Source organism: Salmo salar, chromosome 13 (genome assembly GCF_965601325.2).
Source record: "Salmo salar chromosome 13, fSalSal1, whole genome shotgun sequence".
NCBI classification, from domain to species: Eukaryota; Metazoa; Chordata; class Actinopteri; order Salmoniformes; family Salmonidae; genus Salmo; species Salmo salar.
This window is the reverse complement of record NC_138303.1, coordinates 56,759,590-56,781,704: the sequence shown is the minus strand read 5'-3', so window position 1 is coordinate 56,781,704 and position 22,115 is coordinate 56,759,590. Positions and strand designations below refer to the sequence as shown.

Genomic DNA, 22,115 nt, shown 5'->3' with positions numbered 1-22,115 from the left:
AGAGAGGCTTCGTCGAACCTTTTATGCAGTAGGAGGGACACCCTTCCCCGACGCACACGTCTCGACCTCCAGCCAATTATGGCTTCTGACGAATACACTGGGGGCATATCCCATAAGTGAAATACTGAAACGAATACTTGAAAGAGAACCTACATGGGGTACTGGCATTGGAAGATATCCCACCCTCCCCTGGCTTTTTTTGTTTTTAACTAAAGAAATATCAAATCAAATCAAATTTATTTATATAGCCCTTCTTACATCAGCTGATATCTCAAAGTGCTGTACAGAAACCCAGCCTAAAACCCCAAACAGCAAGCAATGCATGGATGTTTTTATTGTTGTTGGTAGTCTGAATTAATTTTTTTCCACCACCCCAATGTTCCCGTTTTGTGGGATCTTTTTGTTTTCCTCCCGCACAGTAGGTGGCGGCAATACAACTTTTGGGGTGTAGTCTGCCAAAAAAAAAGACATACTTGCGTGTCGGAAAAACGTCGCAATTACCGGAAAACCTTTTAGGCAGCACGTGTGTAGCTTTTTTTCCCTTGCAAAGCACGCTGCAAACAGCAAGCAAACGTTTTGTTAAATATTATTTGTTTAATCAAAAACATGACAAAGGTAAAGAAGGAAAAGGGCACCAAGGAGGAGGCTGGAGCGACGGAGACTGGAGGGACAGAGAAATCGTATCAAGAGTTGATCGCAAACATCAACCCAATCGCGAATCCCCTGGCCACCAAGAAGCTAAGCAAGAAGCTTTACAAATGTGTAAAAAAGGGTAATTTAACCAGTCTTATTAGCTTCATGTACCTACTGCCAGATACATGCTAAGATATGACATGGATTTGCTAGCGATATACAGTCAGGTAAGTTAACTAGCTAAGTGGTGTAGCTTGGTAAATAGTGAAAGTTATCTAGCATGTCCTAGCTAGCGATTTGGTAACTGAAATGTTTGTTGCCACACACTGTCAACCAACAAGACTAGCCGATTACTAATTTCCAATTCTCTTCTGTCCCTTTCAGCATCCAAGCTCAAACAAATTCGCAGAGGAGTGAAAGAAGTCCAGAAGTTTATCAACAAAGGAGAAACTGGGTACGTTTTGTTCTCAGTGTGCTAATGTTAGCTGCGTGGTACATTATCCCCTGTTCAGGTGTATCGGCCAGACAACTAATATATTCAATCTTCTTTTGCAGCATTGTGGTGTTGGCTGGGGATACTCTTCCAATCGAGGTTTACTGCCACCTACCAGTCATGTGTGAGGACAGGAGTTTGCCATATGCCTACATTCCCTCAAAAGTGGTGAGTAGCCATTTTACCTATACATCTATGAGGAGAATGTAAACCATATACAGTAACTACCGAAATAAAGGAAACACCAGCATGGTGTCTTAATAGGGTGTCAGGCCACCATAAGCTGTCAGAACCGCTTCAATGCATCTTGGCATAGATTCTACAAGTGTCTAGAACTATTGGAGATGCAATGCCATTATTTGGTGTTTTCTTGATGGTGGAAAACTGTCTCTGGTGTTGATCCAGAATCTCCCATAAGTGTTAAATTAATTGGCATGTGTCACTACTTTTGCGTTCATTGCATGCAGAGTCAGGGTATATGCAACAGTTTGGGCCAACTGGCTCGGTGCAAACTAATTTGCCAGAATTTTACATAATTATGACATTGAAGGTTGTGCAATGTAATAGCAATATTTAGACTTAGGGTTGCCACCCGTTTGATAAAATACGGAACGGTTCCGTGTTTCACTGAAAGAATAAAAGTTTTGTTTTCGAAATGATAGTTTCCGGATTTGACCATATTAATGACCAAAGGCTCGTATTTCTGTGTTTATTATAATTTCAGTCTATGATTTGATATTTGATTGAGCGGTAGTAGGCAGCAGCAGGCTCGTAAGCATTCATTCAAACTTTACTGCGTTTGCCAGCAGCTCTTAGCAATGCTTGAATCACAGCGCTGTTTATGACTTCAAGACTATCAACTCCTGAGATTAGGCTGGTAATACTAAAGTGCCTATAAGAACATCCAATAGTCAAAGGTATATGAAATACAAATGGTATAGAGGGAAATAGTCGACGCTTCTTAATTCCTATAATAACTACAACCTAAAACTTCTTACCTGGGAATATTGAAGACTCATGTTAAAAGGAACCACCAGCTTTCATATGTTCTCATGTTCTGAGCAAGGAACTTAAACGTTAGCTTTTTTACATGGCACATATTGCACTTTTACTTTTTTCTCCAACACTGTTTTTGCATTATTTAAAACAATTGAGCATGTTTCATTATTTATTTGAGACTAAATAGATTTTATTTATGTATTATATTAAGTGTTAATTGTTCATTCAGTATTGTTGTAATTGTCATTATTACAATTATCTTCTATTTATTTTGGTCCTCCAATAATCGGTATCGGCGGTGAAAAGTCATAATCGGTCGACCTCTACATTAAACCCCCTATGCTCCTTTGAGACCCCTCTTTCAAGGTCGGATCTCTTCTAGCCATGGTTGCCAAAACAATGGACACCTGGGCATTTTTATACATGACCTTAAGTATTATGTGGATGTTAATTGCTTCATTAACTCAGGAACCACACCTGTGTGGACGCACCTGCTTTCTAAATACTTTCTATCCCTCATTTACTCAATTGTTTCCTTTATATTGACAGATACCCATAGCTTACTATGAATTGCTGACATGTGTTAGTTTTCCAGCAGTAAATCACATACCGTCCCATTTGTTCAGGGGTTTCATGTCTAGTCCGACTAAACATATGGTGATGTGAATGATTGCCTTATAACCCTGCTATTTGTCTCCTCAGGACCTTGGTTCGTCTGCTGGCTCAAAGCGGCCCACCTGTGTCATCATGATCAAATCTCACGAGGACTATAAGGAGGCCTATGATGAGTGTTTCGATGAGGTTTCTGCCCTGCCTAAACCCCTCTGAACCATGTCACTGGCTAGTGGACTCAGATGGACAGGCAAACCCCTTATGGTATCTGAGAATGTCTGGCTGTAGGCAGAATTAACGAGGGAGTGAAATGGACTTTCACACATGAGCCAAGCTACAGCTAATGTATCTCATTGAACCGGGAATATCATACACCAGCAGTGGTCCCCATAAAATGTCAACAGGGCATAAGGTAGATGACACCCCCATATTTTGGCGTTAGGTATGTGCCGTCTTAACTGTAGCTGGACATAACTTTACTTTCCTTATTCTGTGGGATCCATGCATTATCTACAGCCAAGTATATTTTGAATATTCTGGTGTGTGATTTAAAGGTTGCCGCTAATATGGCTTGCATTGCTTTAAAACATACATTTGTCATTTAAATATGAAAGTAAGTCTGCACCGACTGATTCTATTTTGTTTTTCAACAAGTAAACGATACTATATTGTGACCAGTCTCTTTTATCTTTGAGTGGTCAGGACTAGGTTACAGATAATATGCTGAGATTATCTTGTGTGTACTTTTTTGTTCGCTTGAACAGACAGTTCTAATTGAGTGACCATATGGGACTACAGGATGCCTGCTCAGTTAAACATGAAATCATTTCTTGCAATCCCATTCTCATTGCAGTTGTAAACTACTGTATTACAACTCCTACTTTGAAATTTGGTAGGTAAAATTTGATTAATTGTTTGTCTTAGATCTGTTTTGTACAGGCATATAGACATTTCCCTTCGCATAAAGGTTATTTTGATTCTGTTTTGAGGAAGGTAAATTGGTATGTGATGCAATGCTGTATTGATGCAATAAATACTTGTTTCTTTTGTAAATCTCGATGCAAAGTCTGCTTTACTTTTGAGGGGGAATACGTTTGCATCATGAATCCAATGATGGTGACTGAGAAAATGAATGACATAAATGTTTGACAAAAGCCTACGTGGGCATTTGAGATTGCCAGTGTGGTGGAAACATTAAGTTAAGGCATGTTTGTTAGCAGGGAACAGCAGACAATCACATTTTCAGATGTTTTTTTTGTCTTGACAACTTAGATTAGCATTTCTATAAAAAAAAAATGCCCTCTTATCTGTAAACATAATTTAATATTTTTGCATGTATCACCCTTGCTATTGGAGCAGGTTGTGGGCAAAATGATCCTATGATACTGAGTGGTACCATACTCCCATCACTGTCAAGGATGTTATTACAACAACCACAAGGTGGCAGTAGTCATGTTTCAATGTAGACCTTCCTTTAGGTGTCGGGTTTCACCTGCTGTTATTCGGTCTTTTAGTTTAAGACCCATTAATTTGTTAACTTTACATTTAAAGTATGGCTTTCATAATGTAATGGTGCTTGGGTTCTGAGCTTCAAAAAATGTCACAATGTTATGTCCAGTTTCCCTCAGAGTAAACCATTGTGTGAACTGAATGGGGTGAATCGGGAGTACTGCTCTGTATTTGGTGAGGAAACATTTCATGTGTGGGCTGTTGAAAGTGATCACTGTGTACCCCTCTGCTCAGTCCCCACCAGGCCAAGCTTTATATTGCTTTTTTCTGTTTTGACAGTAATTATTTTCCACAAATCATGTATAAAAGCAGAGATATTTCAGTCCATCAGGGTACCACATCCAAGAAGGAACTTGAGCTGAAGATAACATCTACTACTTTCCAGATGTATTTCCTAGAAATGATGGAATGACAAGGATGGAGATAATCCTTTCCATTTTGGATGCTCTCTTCCCCAATCTGGTGGATATCTATGGATATTATTTAGCTTTGAATTTATATATTTTATTTGAGACCACCTAAATTGGATGTGTCTGAACAAACAACTTCAAGGACAGGGAGTTCATTAGATATTTTTACCAATATACTATTCTCTTTTTTTTCTCAGGTAAGATTTAATGTGCTCTCATAGTACTAGTCAGGGTTTATATCTATCATACTAACAGATTTGGTTCTAAGGGCCTTATCACGGCTGTTTTATTAAAGAGAAGTGTACTCTCACTTTAATGCCTGAAATGTATGCTGTTTTATTGGGGTCATTTGGTTTTAGGATACACGTTTATTTTATTTTTCCCACCATTTATTTAGGAACTTAAGGAAAATTTGTTGACAGACTTCAGAGACTAGAAAAGTACTTTAGATTGTTTCATTTGCCATTGGATGACACACAGTAGTTGGAGAGATGGAGGTTATGACCAACCAAGGACGTGTGGATGTCCTTCCTGTGTGAAACATCCCTGGCTGTTAGTGGCCCTGTTTGCACAACAGAACACCTCGGCATCAGAGGAGTAGGAGACGGGTGGCCTGTGTCCAGGAGCAGGGTGACAGGAACAGAACTGCGTGGTGCTCTCTCTCCGTTTACCAAACAAACCTCATAGGTCAGCTCTGTTTTAGTAAACAGCATAGTGGGTGGATCGAGCTGGGCCTTCAGGTTTGGGATGAGGTCTGCTCTCTTACAAAACCTGATCTCTTCAGAATGTGTATGTGTTAAGAAATCCATAAAGTGTTTTTTCTGTCCTCCAAACATTCCTCATAGCCCTCAATTCCATGTTAAGTGCTAGCTGAACCTCTGTGGCAGATGTTACAGCTGTAGTTAGGTTTACAACTGCCAAGAGCGGGTAAAAACACGCTTTGGTGATGAAATGTTACATCCTTATCTTATAAAATACATTTTACCAAGACAAATATGATTCTTCATTGTTCTGAATCTTTCAGGGGGGTATTTCTCTACCATATCATTAACATTATATCCAAAAAGTCGTATTTTGTAACCTAATATATCCGATAATAGAGACCCAGCAGGGAAATGGTTCCAATAGTTTTCCACCATTCATTTTTCTCATAGGGGATTTTAGAAACACTTAAAGGCTGTGTTTTGTGTAGACTTCCCATTGCCCTGGTGTGACATTTTGATAACTGTAAATCTCTATCAGACAAGGGGACTTTTATCAATACATTCGGCTCTATTTACTCTCAGAAATCGAAAATGCTAATTAGTATCAAAGTAGACATCATGCAAGACTACAAATCCCTGCAAGCTCCTGCACATCATGTTTCACTGTCACCTTTGCTAACAGGTATTGTGTAAATGTAAAACCTTGCCCTAGACTGTTCACAGAATTGTCAATCTAAGGACATTTAGCCAATTTATGAATTACTACATTATCTAGCATTAGATAGTTAATCCAGAGATTCTTACCTATGCCTTGATTCGGCAGTCTCGTCCAGATAATCATTTTTTTTTGTCATTTAGCACACACTCTTATCCAGAGCAACTTACAGTATTGAATGCATACATTTCATACATTTTATTTCTGTGCTGGCCCCCCGTGGGTATCAAACCCACAACCCTGGCGTTGCAAACACCATACTCTACCAACTGAGCTACAGGGAAGGCTGGCATTTGTAGTTCTGTATGATAGCCACATTAGCATTTCATTTTTGGGGGTAAATACAGAAAAATATATTGATAAAAGTCACCTTGTCCGAGAGAGATTTACATGGTTATCAAAATATCACGCCAGGGTAAGCCTACACGAAACAGAGCCCTTATTTTAAGTTTTTCTAAAATCCTCTTTGGGAAAAATGAATGTCGGAAAAACAATTGGAGCCATTACTTTGTTTTACCGCTAGGTTTTATGGGTATTATGACTCATACTGTGGTACTCTATAAGCACCAAGCTCTTTTGACAGAGCGGGGCCGCTTTCTCTGTGACTTTTGAGGATTTTACAGGTCGCAAAAAGCTAAATTAGCATGACACGAGCTGAATTACATGTATAAGGCTTTGAAAATAGAAAGTTTGAGGAATGCTCAGCGCTCCGTTGACATTTCACATAGATATGCTTTTTTTGTGAGAAATCTCCAAAAAAGAACAGGAATTTCTCATTAATATCAAAGTGTATTATACTAAAATATGAAAATACTACATCTCATGTCTCAAAATTGATGTCTATCTTACCTCTATATTGTTTTATGTCCTCTGGTTTCGAGAAGAAAGATGAAGAGTTCAACGTTGAGCCTGGATTATGGATTATGAATGGAATGGATTATGATATAGACATGAGGTTTGGACCATTGATTTTCTTAGAGGAGTATATACACAAGTAATATATTTTTGGCCATTGTTCAAAATATGCATTTTTGATTGGACCCCCTATAGCGTTTCTTCTGGACAAAGACTAATAGAGCATTTGACAGTGACCATGTCACTTGGATGCTGTCTTGATGTGTCATTTCTTATCTCTCTTCATCTGATCCTATTTTCTCGCCGTGTTCCTCTCTGTCATCTTCTATCTGACAGTGCTATATTGACATGTTCAACATCTAAGCGGGCTGTCAGAGGGAGATCCATGGATGAGCAGCAGAGATGGAAAAACAGAGAGAGAAGGCAGGCAGGCAGGCAGGCAGGTAGGCAGGCAGACAGCGGCACCAAAGGCCTCCTCCTCCTGAGGCATGATTTACGAAACACATATAGCTGTGTCATCCCCCTGGCCCTCTCCCTCTCCTCTCTGTGCTGCGAGCTGGATGAGTTATTTGGAGTTTGGCTCTGTCCGTGTGGATGTTTATTGTTTCAACAGTGCACCTGCTGCCTGCCTACCCCCTCTCTAACTCACCGTAGCCTAACACGTGCCATTTCCCCTAATCTCCTCACTCACCGAGCGTACAACTCTGCCCCAGGTCACACTGCTGGGCACACCAACAACAACCAACATGTTCACCACCCCACTCAAGCTGACACCTGCTTTCCTCCCCTCTCTCTTCTCTGTCTCTCTTTCTCTCTCCCCCTCTCTTCTCTCTCTCTCTCCCACTCTCTCTCTCTCTCTCTCTCTCTCTCTCTCTCTCTCTCTCTCTCTCTCTCCCCCTCTCTCCCCCTCCCTCCCTCTCTGCAGTACAGTCAGTTTATCAGACAGGTGTGTGGATGTCTGCGCTGAGTGATGGAGCAGGTATAGTGGGAGATTTATTGATTTTAATCACATTCTGTTGAGCAATAATTCCCAGCCATGGGTGTGAGGCAGGTGTTATGATACTGATGATTTGTCTCCACAGCTGGGTTGTTTACGTTTATATTGTTGTGGTTAGATCTCGTAGGCCTACAGCTCCATCTAGTGATTGCGTCAGGGACAACAGTTGTTGACAAATGTAGCATTGTAGCTAAGCCTAACCCTAACTCTTTTCCTAACATTAACCTCATTCTCTTAACCTGTTACATTAATTCACCTAACCTGTTTCGTTAATTATTCTAACCTGCTATGTAAACAAATCATCAGTATCACCACACAGGCATGCCCTCCGACCGCTGGCACCCATATGACTGAAGGGTGATGGGCAGGCATCCGAGCTAGCACATAACGTTCTGAGAACCATATGTTTATTACAGCTTGGTTAGAGCGTAGTTGTCCTATGGTTATTCAACCTTCCCACAACTTTCTGGGAATGATGCAGGATAGTTTTGGCTTTGGCTTCAGCACATTTAAAGAACTTGACAAAAAAAATGTTTTCTTGCTATTTCATTACTTTAACAGAACACTTCCTAAAAGTTCAAACATGGTTACATTTAATACATTTTTTGGTAATGTTCAAGGAACGTTCCCTAAATAGTTTGACATTGGGAACGTTCTAAAATTTTCTACAGGTTTCGTCATGGTTATATACAAAGTAATGTTCTTGAATTGTTTCTAGAACGTTACGTTTCTTCTTTGGGAATTTCAGTACTTCCACAGAACATGCCACACAAGTTTGGATGTGGTTATATTTAATGCAATATTTTAACTACATTCTGGGAATGTTCTAAAAAATGGCGTGGCTTAAGCAATTGTCGTTGAAATTCTACACATTGAACACTCACTCAGTCAATCCTAAATTAATCATTGTTTATTAACAACAAGCTGGAGAGGTCACAGTCAAACTTGGATGCATAAAGTCTGAAGTGAGTTCCCTCATGATTTAGCTTATTCGTCATTCATAATTAATTAATAATTAACGTTTGGTTCGTGCATGTGACTGATCAATACTGGTTCATGCATGTGACAGACCAATACCTCATAAGGCTTCTTCTCTCCAATCTGAGACCTTGAAACTGAGATATCCTTTCGTTCTCAAAACAAGGTTCTGGGCGTACTGCCAAATTGCAGATCCTGATAGTGAGGAGTTGTTCAATCAGTCACTTGAGACAATCAGTTGTGTTGTGAAAAGGTAACGGTGGTATACAGAAGATAGCCCTATTTGGCAAAAGACCAAGTCCATATTATGGCAAGAACAGCTCAAATAAGCAAAAAGAAATGACAGTCTATCATACTTTTAGTCATGAAGGTCAGTCAATCCAGAAAATGTCAAGAACTTTGAATGTTTCTTTAAGTGCTGTCGCAAAAACCATCAAGCGCTATGATGACACTAGCTCTTTTGAGGACAACCACAGGAAAGGAAGAGCCAGAGTTACCGCTGCTGCAGAGGACAAGTTAATTAGAGTTAACTGCACCTCAGATTGACAAATAAAATGGTTCACAGAGTTCAAGTAACAGACACATCTCAACATCAACTGTTCAGAGGAGACTGCGTGAATCAGGCCTTCATGGTCGAATTGCTGCAAAGAAACCAGTACTAAAGGACACCAATAAGAAGAAGAAACTTGCTTGAGCCAAGAATTACGAGCAATGGACATTTAGACCGGTGGAAATCCAGGCTGTGTAAGGGCTATTTGATCAAGAAGGAGAATGATGGAGTGCTGCATCAGATGTCCTGGCCTCCACAATCACCCAAACTCAACCCAATTGAGATAGCGTGGCATGAGTTGGACTGCAGAGTGAAGGAAAAGCAGCCAACAAGTGCTCAGTATATAATCTGAAACTCCTTCAAGACTGCTTGAAAAGCATTCCTCATGATGCTGGTTGAGAGAATGCCAAGAGTGTGCAAAGCTGTGATTCAAATTTTTTATTTAACCTTTATTTAACTGTCATCAATGCAAAGGGTGGCTACTTTGAAGAATCTCAAATATAAAATAGATTTTGATTTGTTTTTTGGTTATTTGTTTAAATTTGTTTATTTTGTTGTTCCTTGCAATATTCATAAAAACATTTTGGGGAAAAATGTAACTTTTTATTTATTTAATAAATCAAATACCACCGCAGACCCCTAGGGGGCCGCGGACCCCCGGTTGAATACCCCTGCTTTATCTTGTTACGTGCACCCACTAATTCGCCAACCCTGATCTTAATGAGTTCTTGTTCCCTTTGAAATTGGGTATTTTGAATAGACTAAAACAGGGGTGTCAAACTCATTCCACGGAGGGCCGAGGGTCTGCAGGTTTTTGTTTTTTCCTTTCAAGACAAGCAGGTAAGGGGAGTTCCTTACTAATTAGTGACCTCAATTCATCAATCAAGTACAAGGTTGGAGTGTAAACCCGCAGACACTCAGCCCTCCACGAAATGAGTTTGACATGTGTTCTAAAACAAACAGTTTTGTATACGTTAAAAAAACATGGCATGCTAGCTCCATCCTGGTGGTGCAGTGGACTAATTCCAGCGATAGAGAACATAAGATCACAATGCCACAATAAAAAAGAAATGTGGTTGCATGATTTAAGGCATATTTGCATGATTAATGCATGCCTAGGCAGATTCTTTTCCATGTGGTCCTGTCTATGCTTGGATTTCAAGAGTTAACACAAAATAAGCTAGCAGTGTTATTAAAAGCCTTAATGAAAAATTCAGTGAACGTTTTAAGGAAGTTGTTCAAAAACCTCCAAATAACCTTTCAATTCAGTTCTTAATGTGTTAAGAAAACTCAATAACATCATAAAACCTTCACAACATTTAGAGAATGTTCTCAGAATGTTATTTAATTACCTTAAAATAACCTATAATTAATGTTCTCAGAGCACTAATAAAAACTCCCTTGAAAACTTTCAAGGAAAGGAACCAGAGTAAAACGTTCTCAGAACCTCCATGCAGCCTAAAAATAAATGTTCCCAGAACAGGCGAAATTGTCAGTTCTGTTCTCAGAATGGCTTCGTTTCTACAACCAATGTGAAACCAAAAACATTCGTTACGCATCTTCCAAGGAACCAAATGAGCTAGCTAGGATACCGCCTCACACACTGCCAACAAAGACACAGAATCAGGGGGAGGGTGAAGTTTACTGGAAAGCATTCTTTAAATGACTTAAACTGTTTTCTTAAACCACCCCCTGTGCTGTCAGTCATATACAGTATTTCAGTCAAATACTAAATCAACTGCATTATAATTTGCTATTGTTTCTCTGTATGTGTGTGTGCTTGCGCATGTTTGTGCGTTTGCTCGTGCAGTGTGTGTTCTTGTGCATTTATGTAAGTTTCTGTGTAAAAGCAGGTTGTCAGTGAGCCAACTGGACTACCTTGAGGCGACCTGTATTTGCTCTCTCTGTCTGCTTGTGGGGACTTGTTCTCAGATCCCTCACCTCTGTCTCACTGTTCATAAACTCCTGTCAGCTCCAGCAGTTTACACCTGAGTAGGACTGTTGCAGTGACCGTATTACCACCACACACGGCAGTCACCAGTCATGAAGGCAGTCAAATTCCACATGACCATTTAGTCACGGTAATTAGGCTTCTCCAGGCTCTGATGCTGCTGATGGTCATTAGTAGCCTACCAAACTTGCTAACTGCCTGGCACTATATTGTCCCTCTAATCACTCTGATACAAATGCAAATGTAATCGAAAATCTCATCAAACACTTCATGAGAGACCATAATCTCATGTTGCACAATATTTAGAAGATAGATACAGAAGATAGCCCTATTTGGTAAAAGACCAAGTCCATATTATGGCAAGAACAGCTCAAATAAGCAAAGAGAAATGGCAGCCCGTCATTACTTTAAGACATGAAAGTCAGTCAATCCAGAAAATGTCAAGAACTTTTAATGTTTCCTCAAGTGCAGTCGCAAAAACCATCAAGCGCTGTGATGAAATTGGCTCTCATGGGCACCACCACAGGAAAGGAAGACCCAGAGTTACCTCTACTGCAGAGGATAAGTTCATTAAAGTTAACTGCACCTCGGATTGCAGCCCAAATAAATACTTCACAGAGTTCAAGTAACAGACACATCTCAACATCAACTGTTCAGAGGAGACTGCATGAATCAGGCCTTCATGGTAAAATTGCTGCAAAGAAACCACTACTAAAGGACACCAGTAAGAAGAAGAGACTTGCTTGGGCCAAGAAACACGAGCAATGGACATTAGACCGGTGGAAATCTGTCCTTTGGTCTAATGAGTCCAAATTTTAGATTTTTGGTTCCAACTGCCGTGTCCTTGTGAGACGCAGAGTAGGTGAACGGATGATCTCCGTATGTGTGGTTCCCACCGTGAAGCATGGAGGAGGTGGTGTGATGGTGTGGGGTGTGGGGGTGCTTTGCTGGTGACGTTGTTGGTGATTTATTTAGAATTCAAGGCTCACTTAACCAGCATGGCTACCACAGCATCCTGCAGCGATACACCGTCCCATCTGGTTTGCGCTTAGTGGGACTATCATTTGTTTTTCAACAGGACAATGACCCAACACACCTCCAAGCTGTGTAAGGGCAATTTTACCAAGAAGGCGAGTGATGGAGTGCTACATCAGATGACCTGGCCTCCATAATCACCCGACCTCAACCCAATTGAGATGGTTTGGGATGAATTGGACCGCAGAGTGAAGGAAAAGCAGCCAACAAGTGTTCAGCATATGTGTTGAACTTCAAGACTGTTGAAAAAGCATTCCAGGTGAAGCTGGTTGAGAGAATGCCAATAATGTGCAAAGCAGTCATCAAGGCAAAGGGTGGCTACTTTGAAGAATCTCAAATATAAAATATATTTTTATTTGTTTAACACTTTTTTTGTTACTACATGATTCCATATGTGTTATTTCATAGTTTTGATGTCTTCACTATTATTATACAATGTAGAAAATAGTAAAAATAAAGAAAAACCTTTGAATGAGTAGGTGTGTCCAAACTTTTGATTGGTACTGTATATTATTTAGCATATGTTTAGACAAGATTGAGTTAAGAATAGTCTGATGGTGACAATACTAGCCTATCACTTGTAAATGATATATTATCACTTGTGAATGTTGCCCAGCATAAGGCAAGAAAAAAAGGCATTTTTTTTGCTACTTTTTCTAATCATAGTCGCACACCTCATGTAGCCTAGCCCATAGGTCTATATGTTTTGATAAGGTTTGTATCACAGCTAAAGTGGCCAAATAATTTATTAAAATTAAGCGCATTAATACGCTTTACAAGGGGTGTAGAGCGTAACTGGAATACATAAGCAGCGCGTGAGTTTCACGTTTGGGGAAGATAATTGTCACCATAAAAATGCACATTAATAAATAAAGCATTACTGCCATGTGCGCATTGCTACGCTTATAATGTGAAGAAATAGCCTAATAGTTTAAGAAACATTTAAAGCTAAATGTTCTCATCTGTTGCGTCAGCCACATTGCATTAAAAGAAAATATGCTAGTGGTTGTATTAAATTGGGATCTATTTCATCCCACAACTGTCCCAGAGCATGTTTGGAATATTTATTTATTGCACAGAATAGAATAGGTCGTATTTTGTATTACAGTGTGGAGAATAGTAGATTGACATAGGCTAGTGCTTTTGCTGTTCGTTAGGCCTACTCATCTTGTTTGCTGACGAAAAGTAAATGTGGACAGTTCTTCCAATATATTCAATATGCACCTCAGAATTGGTTAAGGACTGATCACATGAAGGAGAGCCATGTGAGTGAGAGGTGCTTAGGAGCGCGCACGGCCACTAGCCGCAAAAGGCATGGATTTATTTTTTGGGTGCATTACGGCCACACTATTTTAGGTATTTTCAAGTGATTGTCAAATTGTGAATGAGAGCCTGATGAAGTTTTACAACCTCCGCAATACACAAAGCAGAGCTCATGCCTTTTCAAGCGACTGTTTTCTAATCATCATTAGTCGCATCATGCAGCCTTACAATGTGTTAAACGTCAAAACATATAGCCCAACGTTTGTAGAACAACTAAAGTTACATTAATAACTAAGGCAAGCATATAGGAGTACCTGTTTCTTTGTTAGCCGCTCAACACAGAATAGCCGCATGTGCGCACACCCTCAAATCGTTTGGAGAAAATATAATTTCTATTTCATTCAGCTTTGTTCAATTGTATTCTTCATACTTAAAAATAATGCCACGTAAATCTAAGCTAATCGTGTCTGCTAAATGAACTAGTGTAGCCCACAGCCATTTGGCATAACCAGATCAGGACCTAACATAAGTTTACAATTCTTTTCTTCTGAAATAGACTACATTTTATTAATATCACGCTTCTTTAGACCGAAGGTGTAGGCTATATTACATGGATTTATTCTACTTTTTAAATTGTAGATGTTCCAAAGGTCTGCATCTGTGGCTTGTAGGCTGTATGTGGAGCCAGGAGATGCTAAGTGAGACCGACAGTTATTTGCTTGACAATCACTGGCTGACTAAATTTCGTGACCACCACAGCGCTACACCTGAGTGCAACGAAAAGTTCCACTCTTGACTTGCGATCTGATCAAAGCAACAGATATGACCATAGAAAGCTGGCTACAGATAAAATGACTGCCAGGGCTTGTTTCTGTCGCTGTCTGATGTGAGCAAAAGGCTATCAGACAGTCTAATGACAGTTTGCCAGAAAAGTGTAACAGGTGAAAGGTCAATGGGAAATGTGATTATTATCTACACTGAGCCTTTCCAATCCATCTACTGTACCTGGACAGCTCAGTATGTATAAGAGCACAGTAGTGGTTGTGGAGGTTAAACTTGTGTGTGTGGTACCTGGCGATATGGCCTAGAGGCAGGGGGTATGGGGTTTACCCCTGCAGTTTGTCTCTGTTCCCTCTTCCTGGCTCTGTTCCAACAATGGTGAGGTGCTGAGATAAGTGTCTGAGTGTTGGAAGACCCAGACTCACTTGATTCCCAGCTAGCACATTTGGTTCCTTGGAAGTTGTGGGAACGTATGTTTTTGGTTTCACATTGGCTGTGGGAACGATCTGAGAACGGAAGTGAACATTTAGCCTTTTCTGGCAACGTTCATTTTTAGGTTGCAGGGAGGTTCTGAGAATGTTTTACTCTTGTTACCTGAAAGTTTTCCTGGGAAGCTTCATTAACGCTCCGAGAACAGAAATTATAGGTTATTTGAAGGTAATGAAATAACATTCTCTAAATGTTGTGACCTTTTCATTTGATTTTTCCATTGTGTTAATGATGGCGAATTGATTGATGAGAAGAGAATCATCTAGCCCCTCTGGGTATCTCACTACACCCTCATATGCCATGTCTTGAAAAATGCAGATGGATTAAAAGTATGTTTACGTTATAATACTTCTGAAAGCCAACTTTATAGCTCAGTCCATAACTTTTTGACTTGATAGCATTCCTATAAAGCATGGATTATTGAGTCATTATTAGTTTTACACTTAAGACATGACTCTGCTGTAGAATCTGTGTGACGATCGTCGTAAGGAGGAGACCAAGATGGAGCGTGGTAAGTGCTCATGATAAATATTTATTATAACTCAAAACACTAAATCAAAACAACAACCAACGGAAACCGAACGTCACATTCTGCAGGCTTTACTGAGCTGTACAAAAACAAGATCCCACACTGAAGGAGGGAAAAAGGGCTGCCTAAGTATGATTCCCAATCAGAGACAACGATAGACAGCTGCCTCTGATTGGAAACCATACTCAGCCAAAAGAAAGAAATACAATGACATAGAATGCCCACCCCATATCACACCCTGACCTAACCAAACAGAGAAAAACGGCTCTCTCAGGTCAGGGCGTGACAATCTGTAGAGTTTGTGAATTTTGTATCTTGTATAATAAATTCGAAACATTAGTCTATACTGGATTAAGCATACATTTTTCTTAACTGTAATTTTGTTAGTTATGCTCCAACTTTCCCTCCATCTTCAGTTATTTTTAAGTCTTGGGACCAATAGTTTAGTTTATTTACTTTAGGACATTTAAACAATATTTTTAATATACAGTAACTGTTGTTGTTAATGTTCATAGTTTTACCCTTTGAAAAGAGACATGACGTTTTGCAACAGAAACAATTTACTTCAAACGGAAAACGCAAATGAGAGTTTCTATTGGACAAATTCAGATAGAGATACGGGGAGTGACCTGTTTTCTTGCGCTTGGTTCTTATATGGTAAACGGTTTCTGTAATGAATACACACCCCTGGTGTGGCCAATTAGTGGTCCCGGCCAACACACCTGAAGACACTTAACAATTCACAGAATATTGCCAAGAACTGACATAAAAGAGAACCATAAATTCTCTGAATGTTCTGAGAACATTGCTTAAGTCACAACATTTTTCTAACATTCCCAGAATGTAGCAAAAATATGACTTTAAATAGAACCACATCGAAACTTGTTCTGCAATGGTCTGTGGAAGTACTAAAATTCCCAAAGAAGAATGTTGTTTCTTAACATTCTTGAAACATTTTGAGAACATTACTTTAAATAAAACCATGAGCAAACCTGTAGGAAACGTTATGCTGAAGTACTGAAATTCCCACAGAAGAACATTCCCAATGTCAAACCAGTTGGAGGACGTTAAAACGTAACCATTTTTGAACTTTTAGGAAACATTCTGTAACAACCACACTCTTACCAAGCTCTAAGAAACATATGGTTCTCAAAGCATTATGTGCTAGCTGGGTTGTTACCAAAGAAATAGAATAACTAGAATCTGCGGAGCCCCTCAGACCGCAGCAATTTGGTTCTGGAGATCATTTTTCTATGGCTGTAACTCTATGACCTTACATTATGAGATGTATCTGTCAGGGGATAAATGCCTCTGTGGTTTGATATGATGGATGACTGTGTTGATGTGTTTGGGTGTAATGGAAGATGTGAGAGACAGGGAGTATCAGTGGATCTGAGCGTCGTCACACAGTCTGTCACCAGAGACTCTCATCAGACAACAAACACGTAATCCTCTCCTCAGACAGGGACACTGTGGTGCGGGGGTTAGCTGGCGACAGTCACCAACATCTCTGCTTCTCTCTGTGTTTGTGTTTGTTTACTCCTGTGTGCGCCCGTCCCATTGAATGAAACCCGTGGGACGAGTGGATGGGTATAGGGGCGAGGCGGTTCGTATAGGGGCTCACAGTGCGGCCCGCCAGGGTGACAAGTGAGGCAAGCTGGGACAAGACCACAAGCAGGCGACCTGGGAGTGGGACACACACTGAACACATAGGGAGTGCTTCCCCTATATTTTTCTATGTCTACCACCTCCTTAACGGTGCACTTCCACCCCACACCACACCATTGTGTCGCCAGTGTTATGTTAATGTAAGCTCTAGTGTAATTGTGATTGCATTGGTAGTGTGACACTAAAGACTTGGGTATAGCAGAATCAACAACCTCTGCATCATCAAGACAGTTTCCTTTTGAAAAGGTGTTAGCCATTGAAATGTAAATGCCAGCTGGCCTGGCATTGGCCCTAAGTCAGAGCAGGTCCGCCGGATCCATGGCCCAGTGAGACACGGACGCTGGCCTGTGTAGATGGAAACAGAAACGAGCACTAGCTATGGAAACACAATTACACTGGAGTTTACATTAACACAGTTCATGTTCATGGATGCCAAGGGAAGACAGGCTGCCCAAATATTTAATCAACAAAAAAATACAAATGATAAAATAATTTATCTTTCGTCTCTCTGTGTGTTTTTATAATTTTCCGTCAATTCGCAAGTGGCTGAATCTTACCGGAGAAATCATCCGAGCGAGGGAAACAGCACCAATCTGTCTCAGTATGTTTAGCACATGTATCTGATGCTGTCTGGACCAAAAGAGTATAACATGTTGCTGGCATAGAATTTGATTGATTGATGCCAGCAAGCATTTGGCCTCTATTGATAAAACATTTTATAAAATAATTTGGCAATCAGCGTTGAGCTGAGCTGAGCTGTGGGTTGTCCTGGTGTAGCAAAACGCCCCCCAAGGGTGGCCAGTTTGGATTTGGCTTCACACCAATGAAATCAATTTCTAAGCAAAACTTAATTGTCTGTTTCTGGTCTGCTTGTGTTGATGTCCTGCAGTAGCATTTTTCTTTCTAATCCCAGCCCCTATCTCCGCAGGAGGCCTTTTGCCTCTTGGTAGGCCGTCATTGTAAATAAGAATTTGTTCTTAATTGTCACACTTATCTTCGTCTTCTGACGATATTGCGAAATCGTCGTCGGAAAAGGTAGACCAAAACGCAGCAGGTATGTGATTGTTCATTTTGAACATTTATTCACTCCAAAACGAATACAAAACAACAAACAAGAAAACGAACGATTTACTGACAGTCTGCAAGGCACAAGGCTAACACAGAACAATCACCCACAAATAACAAACAAACACACCCTAATATATGGGACTCTCAATCAAAGGCAGATAGACAACACCTGCCTTCAACTGAGAGTCCCAACCCCAATTAACCAAACATAGAAACAGACATACTAGACTAAACATAGAATACCTGAAAACTAAACAGTGCCCAAAAACCCCGGAATACTTAAACCAAATGCCCCTTCAACAAAACACACCACCCCAAACCTATATAAAACGAATACCCTCTGCCACGTCCTGACCAGACTACAATACCAATTAACCTTATACTGGCCAGGACGTGACAGTACCCCCCCCCTTAAAGGTGCTAACCCCGGAAGCACCTTAACAAAAATAACCCCAAGCAACACCAAAAATAAAAATTCCCCCTTACTAAAGGGAGGGAAGGGAGGGTGGCTGCCGTCAACGACGGCACTGTGCTACACCCCCCCTCCCCAACCCACCTATCTCTGGAGGTGGCTCCGGCTCAGGCCGTTCCGGACAGTCTGGGCAGTCTGGCAGCTCGGGACAGTCTGGGCAGTCTGGCCGCTCGGGGCAGTCTGGCCACTCCGGCAGTTCAGGGCAGTCTGGCCACTCCGGCAGTTCAGGGCAGTCTGGCCACTCCGGCAGTTCAGGGCAGTCTGGCCACTCCGGCAGTTCAGGGCAGTCTGGCCACTCCGGCAGCTCCGACGACTGTTGACTGGCGGGCAGCTCCGACGACTGTTGACTGGCGGGCAGCTCCGACGACTGTTGACTGGCGGGCAGCTCCGACAACTGTTGACTGGCGTGACTGGGTTTACGCACTTGAAGGCTAGTGCGGGGAGCGGGAACAGGACGAGTCGGACTGGGTTGACGCACTTCCGGGTCCACACGAGAGACAGGAGCTGGAAACCCAGGGCTATGGAGGCGCACAGTCGGTCTTGATCTTACCTCCTGCACAACCCGTCTTGGCTGGATGGAACTAGTAGCCCTGTACAAGCGGGGTGCTGGTACAGGGCAGACTGGGCTGTGCAGGGGCCTGATGGTAGCCGTGCGTAGAGCGGGAGTTGGGTAGCCTGGTTCTCGGAGGCGTACCGGCGACCAGATGCGCTGCGCAGGCATCCTCCTACCAGGCTGGATGCCCGCTCTAGCACGGCACCTGCGAGGGGCTGGAACAACGCACACCGGACTGTGCGTGCGTATGGGTGAGATAGTGCGCTCCTCAGCGAAACATGGCGCTCTCCACCCCATACGCTCCTCCATATAACCACGGGTAGCTGGCTTCCGGCTCTTCCTAGGCCTAGCCAAACTACCCGTGTGCCCCCCCCAAAAAAAATTATTGGGGGTGCCTCTCGTGCTTCTCCCTCAGCGCGTCCATGGCCTCGTACCTCCGCCTCTCTGCCTTGGCTGCCTCAATTTCCCACTGCGGGCAGCGATAATCCCCAGCCTGGTGCCAAGGTCCGGCCCCGTCCAGCACTTCCTCCCAGGTCCACTTCTCCCGCCAGTCCAACTCGAAGTCCCTCTGTTCCTCTTGCCCTCGCTAGAAGCCTGTGTTTCAGACATAAAGAAGTGGATGGCTGCAAACTTTCTACTTTTAAACTCGGACAAAACAGAGATGCTTGTTCTAGGTCCCAAGAAACAAAGAGATCTTCTGTTGAATCTGACAATTAATCTGGATGGTTGTACAGTCGTCTCAAATAAAACTGTGAAGGACCTCGGCGTTACTCTGGACCCTGATCTCTCTTTTGAAGAACATATCAAGACTGTTTCAAGGACAGCTTTTTTCCATCTACGTAACATTGCAAAAATCAGAAATTTTGCCCCTTCAACAAAACACACCACCCCGAACCACATAAAACGAATACCCTCTGCCACGTCCTGACCAGACTACAATACCAATTAACCTTATACTGGCCAGGACGTGACATTAATTCACTTGCCTAGTTAAAAAAAGGTTAAATAAATAAATACAAGTAATAAGTAGCTAGCTTGCTAGGACAGCCACCTGATATTTAATAACATTGATTGGACTAAATCGTTTTTGGTATCTTTAACTATATATATTTTATCTTTAAGCATATATAGCATTGTTGATTTGATGAACGTTTAAATAGCCTTGTTGATTTGATAAATGTTTAAATGGAAATGATGCTGGAATAGCGGAAAGGGTGCTCCTGTTGTTTTTGTGCTGACTTGCGGTTGTTCTAAATCAGTAGTTGTTTGGTAAACTGTAAAAACATTAACTTTCTTGACCATGCTGCAGGAGATATAACTGTTTGTTACATGCAATATTTGCTTTGTGGACTTCAGCGGACAGATGTTGCTCTGCAGTTTTGTGATGAAACAAAAGTATGGGTAGTTGAATTTATCCTTTCACTGTGTGACTGTTGTTTTTGTTGTCACGGCCTTATTGTATATCATGGTGGCATATGAACGAATGGGTTATAGAGCAAACAATGCAATTATCACAACAAAGATTGTATTGCTTTTTTACTGGCTTAGCTTGGCTTCCACAGTGATTTTACCCACACACTGCTACTGCATTAACATAAAACACTGGCAACTCACTGGTGTGTGGGTAAATCTCAATGGAAATGCTAAGTGAAAGCGTTCTGTCACGTCCTGACCAGTATAGAGGATATTTTGTTATTGTAGTTTGGTCAGGACGTGGCAGAGGGTAGTTTATTTATGTATTACAGGGTTTTTTGGTCACTGGTCTATGTTTGTATTTCTATGTGTATATTCTAGGGTAGTTTTTCTATGTGTAGGTTGGGTGCTGGACTCTCAATTGGAGGCAGGTGTTTCTAGTTGCCTCTGATTGGGAGTCCTATAAATAGGTGTGTGTTTTGTTTGTCACTTGTGGGTAGTTGTTTGAGAGCACTGCTTTTGTTGAGCATGCGTCTCTGGTCCTGTCGTTAGTGTGTTTATTGTTTTTCCGTGGTGTTTGCATTTTATTTAATAAATATGTTGAGCACACAATCCGCTGCGCCTTGGTCCCATTCTCTCTTCCACGACAGCTGTGACACGATCTTATCTGTTCTTTCAAATTTTACATCAGTGCCTCTGGCGATATCTTGAGGTGGCCTGCCAAATACAATAGAATCTAGCTTGTGTGCTTTAGCTGACAAGCATGGTTGTGTGACAGTATTGTGTCTGTCCCTCTATTCGGCCCAACCTGGGCTTAAACCAGGGACTTTCTGCACACATCAAAGGTCAACCTCAAAGCATCATTACCTATCGCTCCACAAAAGCCACGGTCCTTGCAGAACAAGGGAAACAACTACTTCAAGGTCTCAGAGCAAGTGGCGTTACCGATTGAAAAACTACTAGTGCACACAACTAATTAGCTAGCCATTTCACACTGGTTACAGTTGTCCAGGGATGTCCTCAAGTTTGCACCATCCAAAGGTCATCTGTGTTGTGATCATAGATGTATATGTAACAGGGTTCTATTGGTGATTCCCCTTGCCACTTTGTTAAGCCAATGGGTTTTTGGTTTTGTCTTGCCTTCACCTACTCAATATGGCATCTTATTGGCTGGTTTGCGTGGCTTGCTTACGAGGGAGGATGTTTCAGTTAGAATCGTCCCAGTGAACAAGCACCAAACCAGAGGTAAGTTGTTGGTTGCAAAGCTCTGTACGTCAAAAGGGATTTTTATACTCCCAAGTGATGATTTGAATGTACAATTTAGATACATTTTTGTAAATGTTATTAGAACATCACACATAAGATGTAGAATTTTTTTGTGCATATTTGTTTTGCATTTTGTTGTAGAGAATTCCAGCTAATACTAGCTAGCAACTTAC

At 41.3% G+C, this 22,115-nt stretch overlaps 1 protein-coding gene across 1 annotated transcript; it reads left to right on the top strand.

Moving 5' to 3' along the window:
* Positions 1-495: 495 nt before the first annotated feature.
* On the top strand, positions 496-3,787 carry nola2 (H/ACA ribonucleoprotein complex subunit 2-like protein). The gene is given in 4 exon segments (NM_001140792.1): positions 496-772; positions 1,018-1,087; positions 1,189-1,294; positions 2,828-3,787. Coding segments are annotated over 4 exon segments (468 nt in total). The 5' UTR covers positions 496-606; the 3' UTR covers positions 2,954-3,787.
* The last annotated feature ends 18,328 nt before the right edge of the window (positions 3,788-22,115 follow it).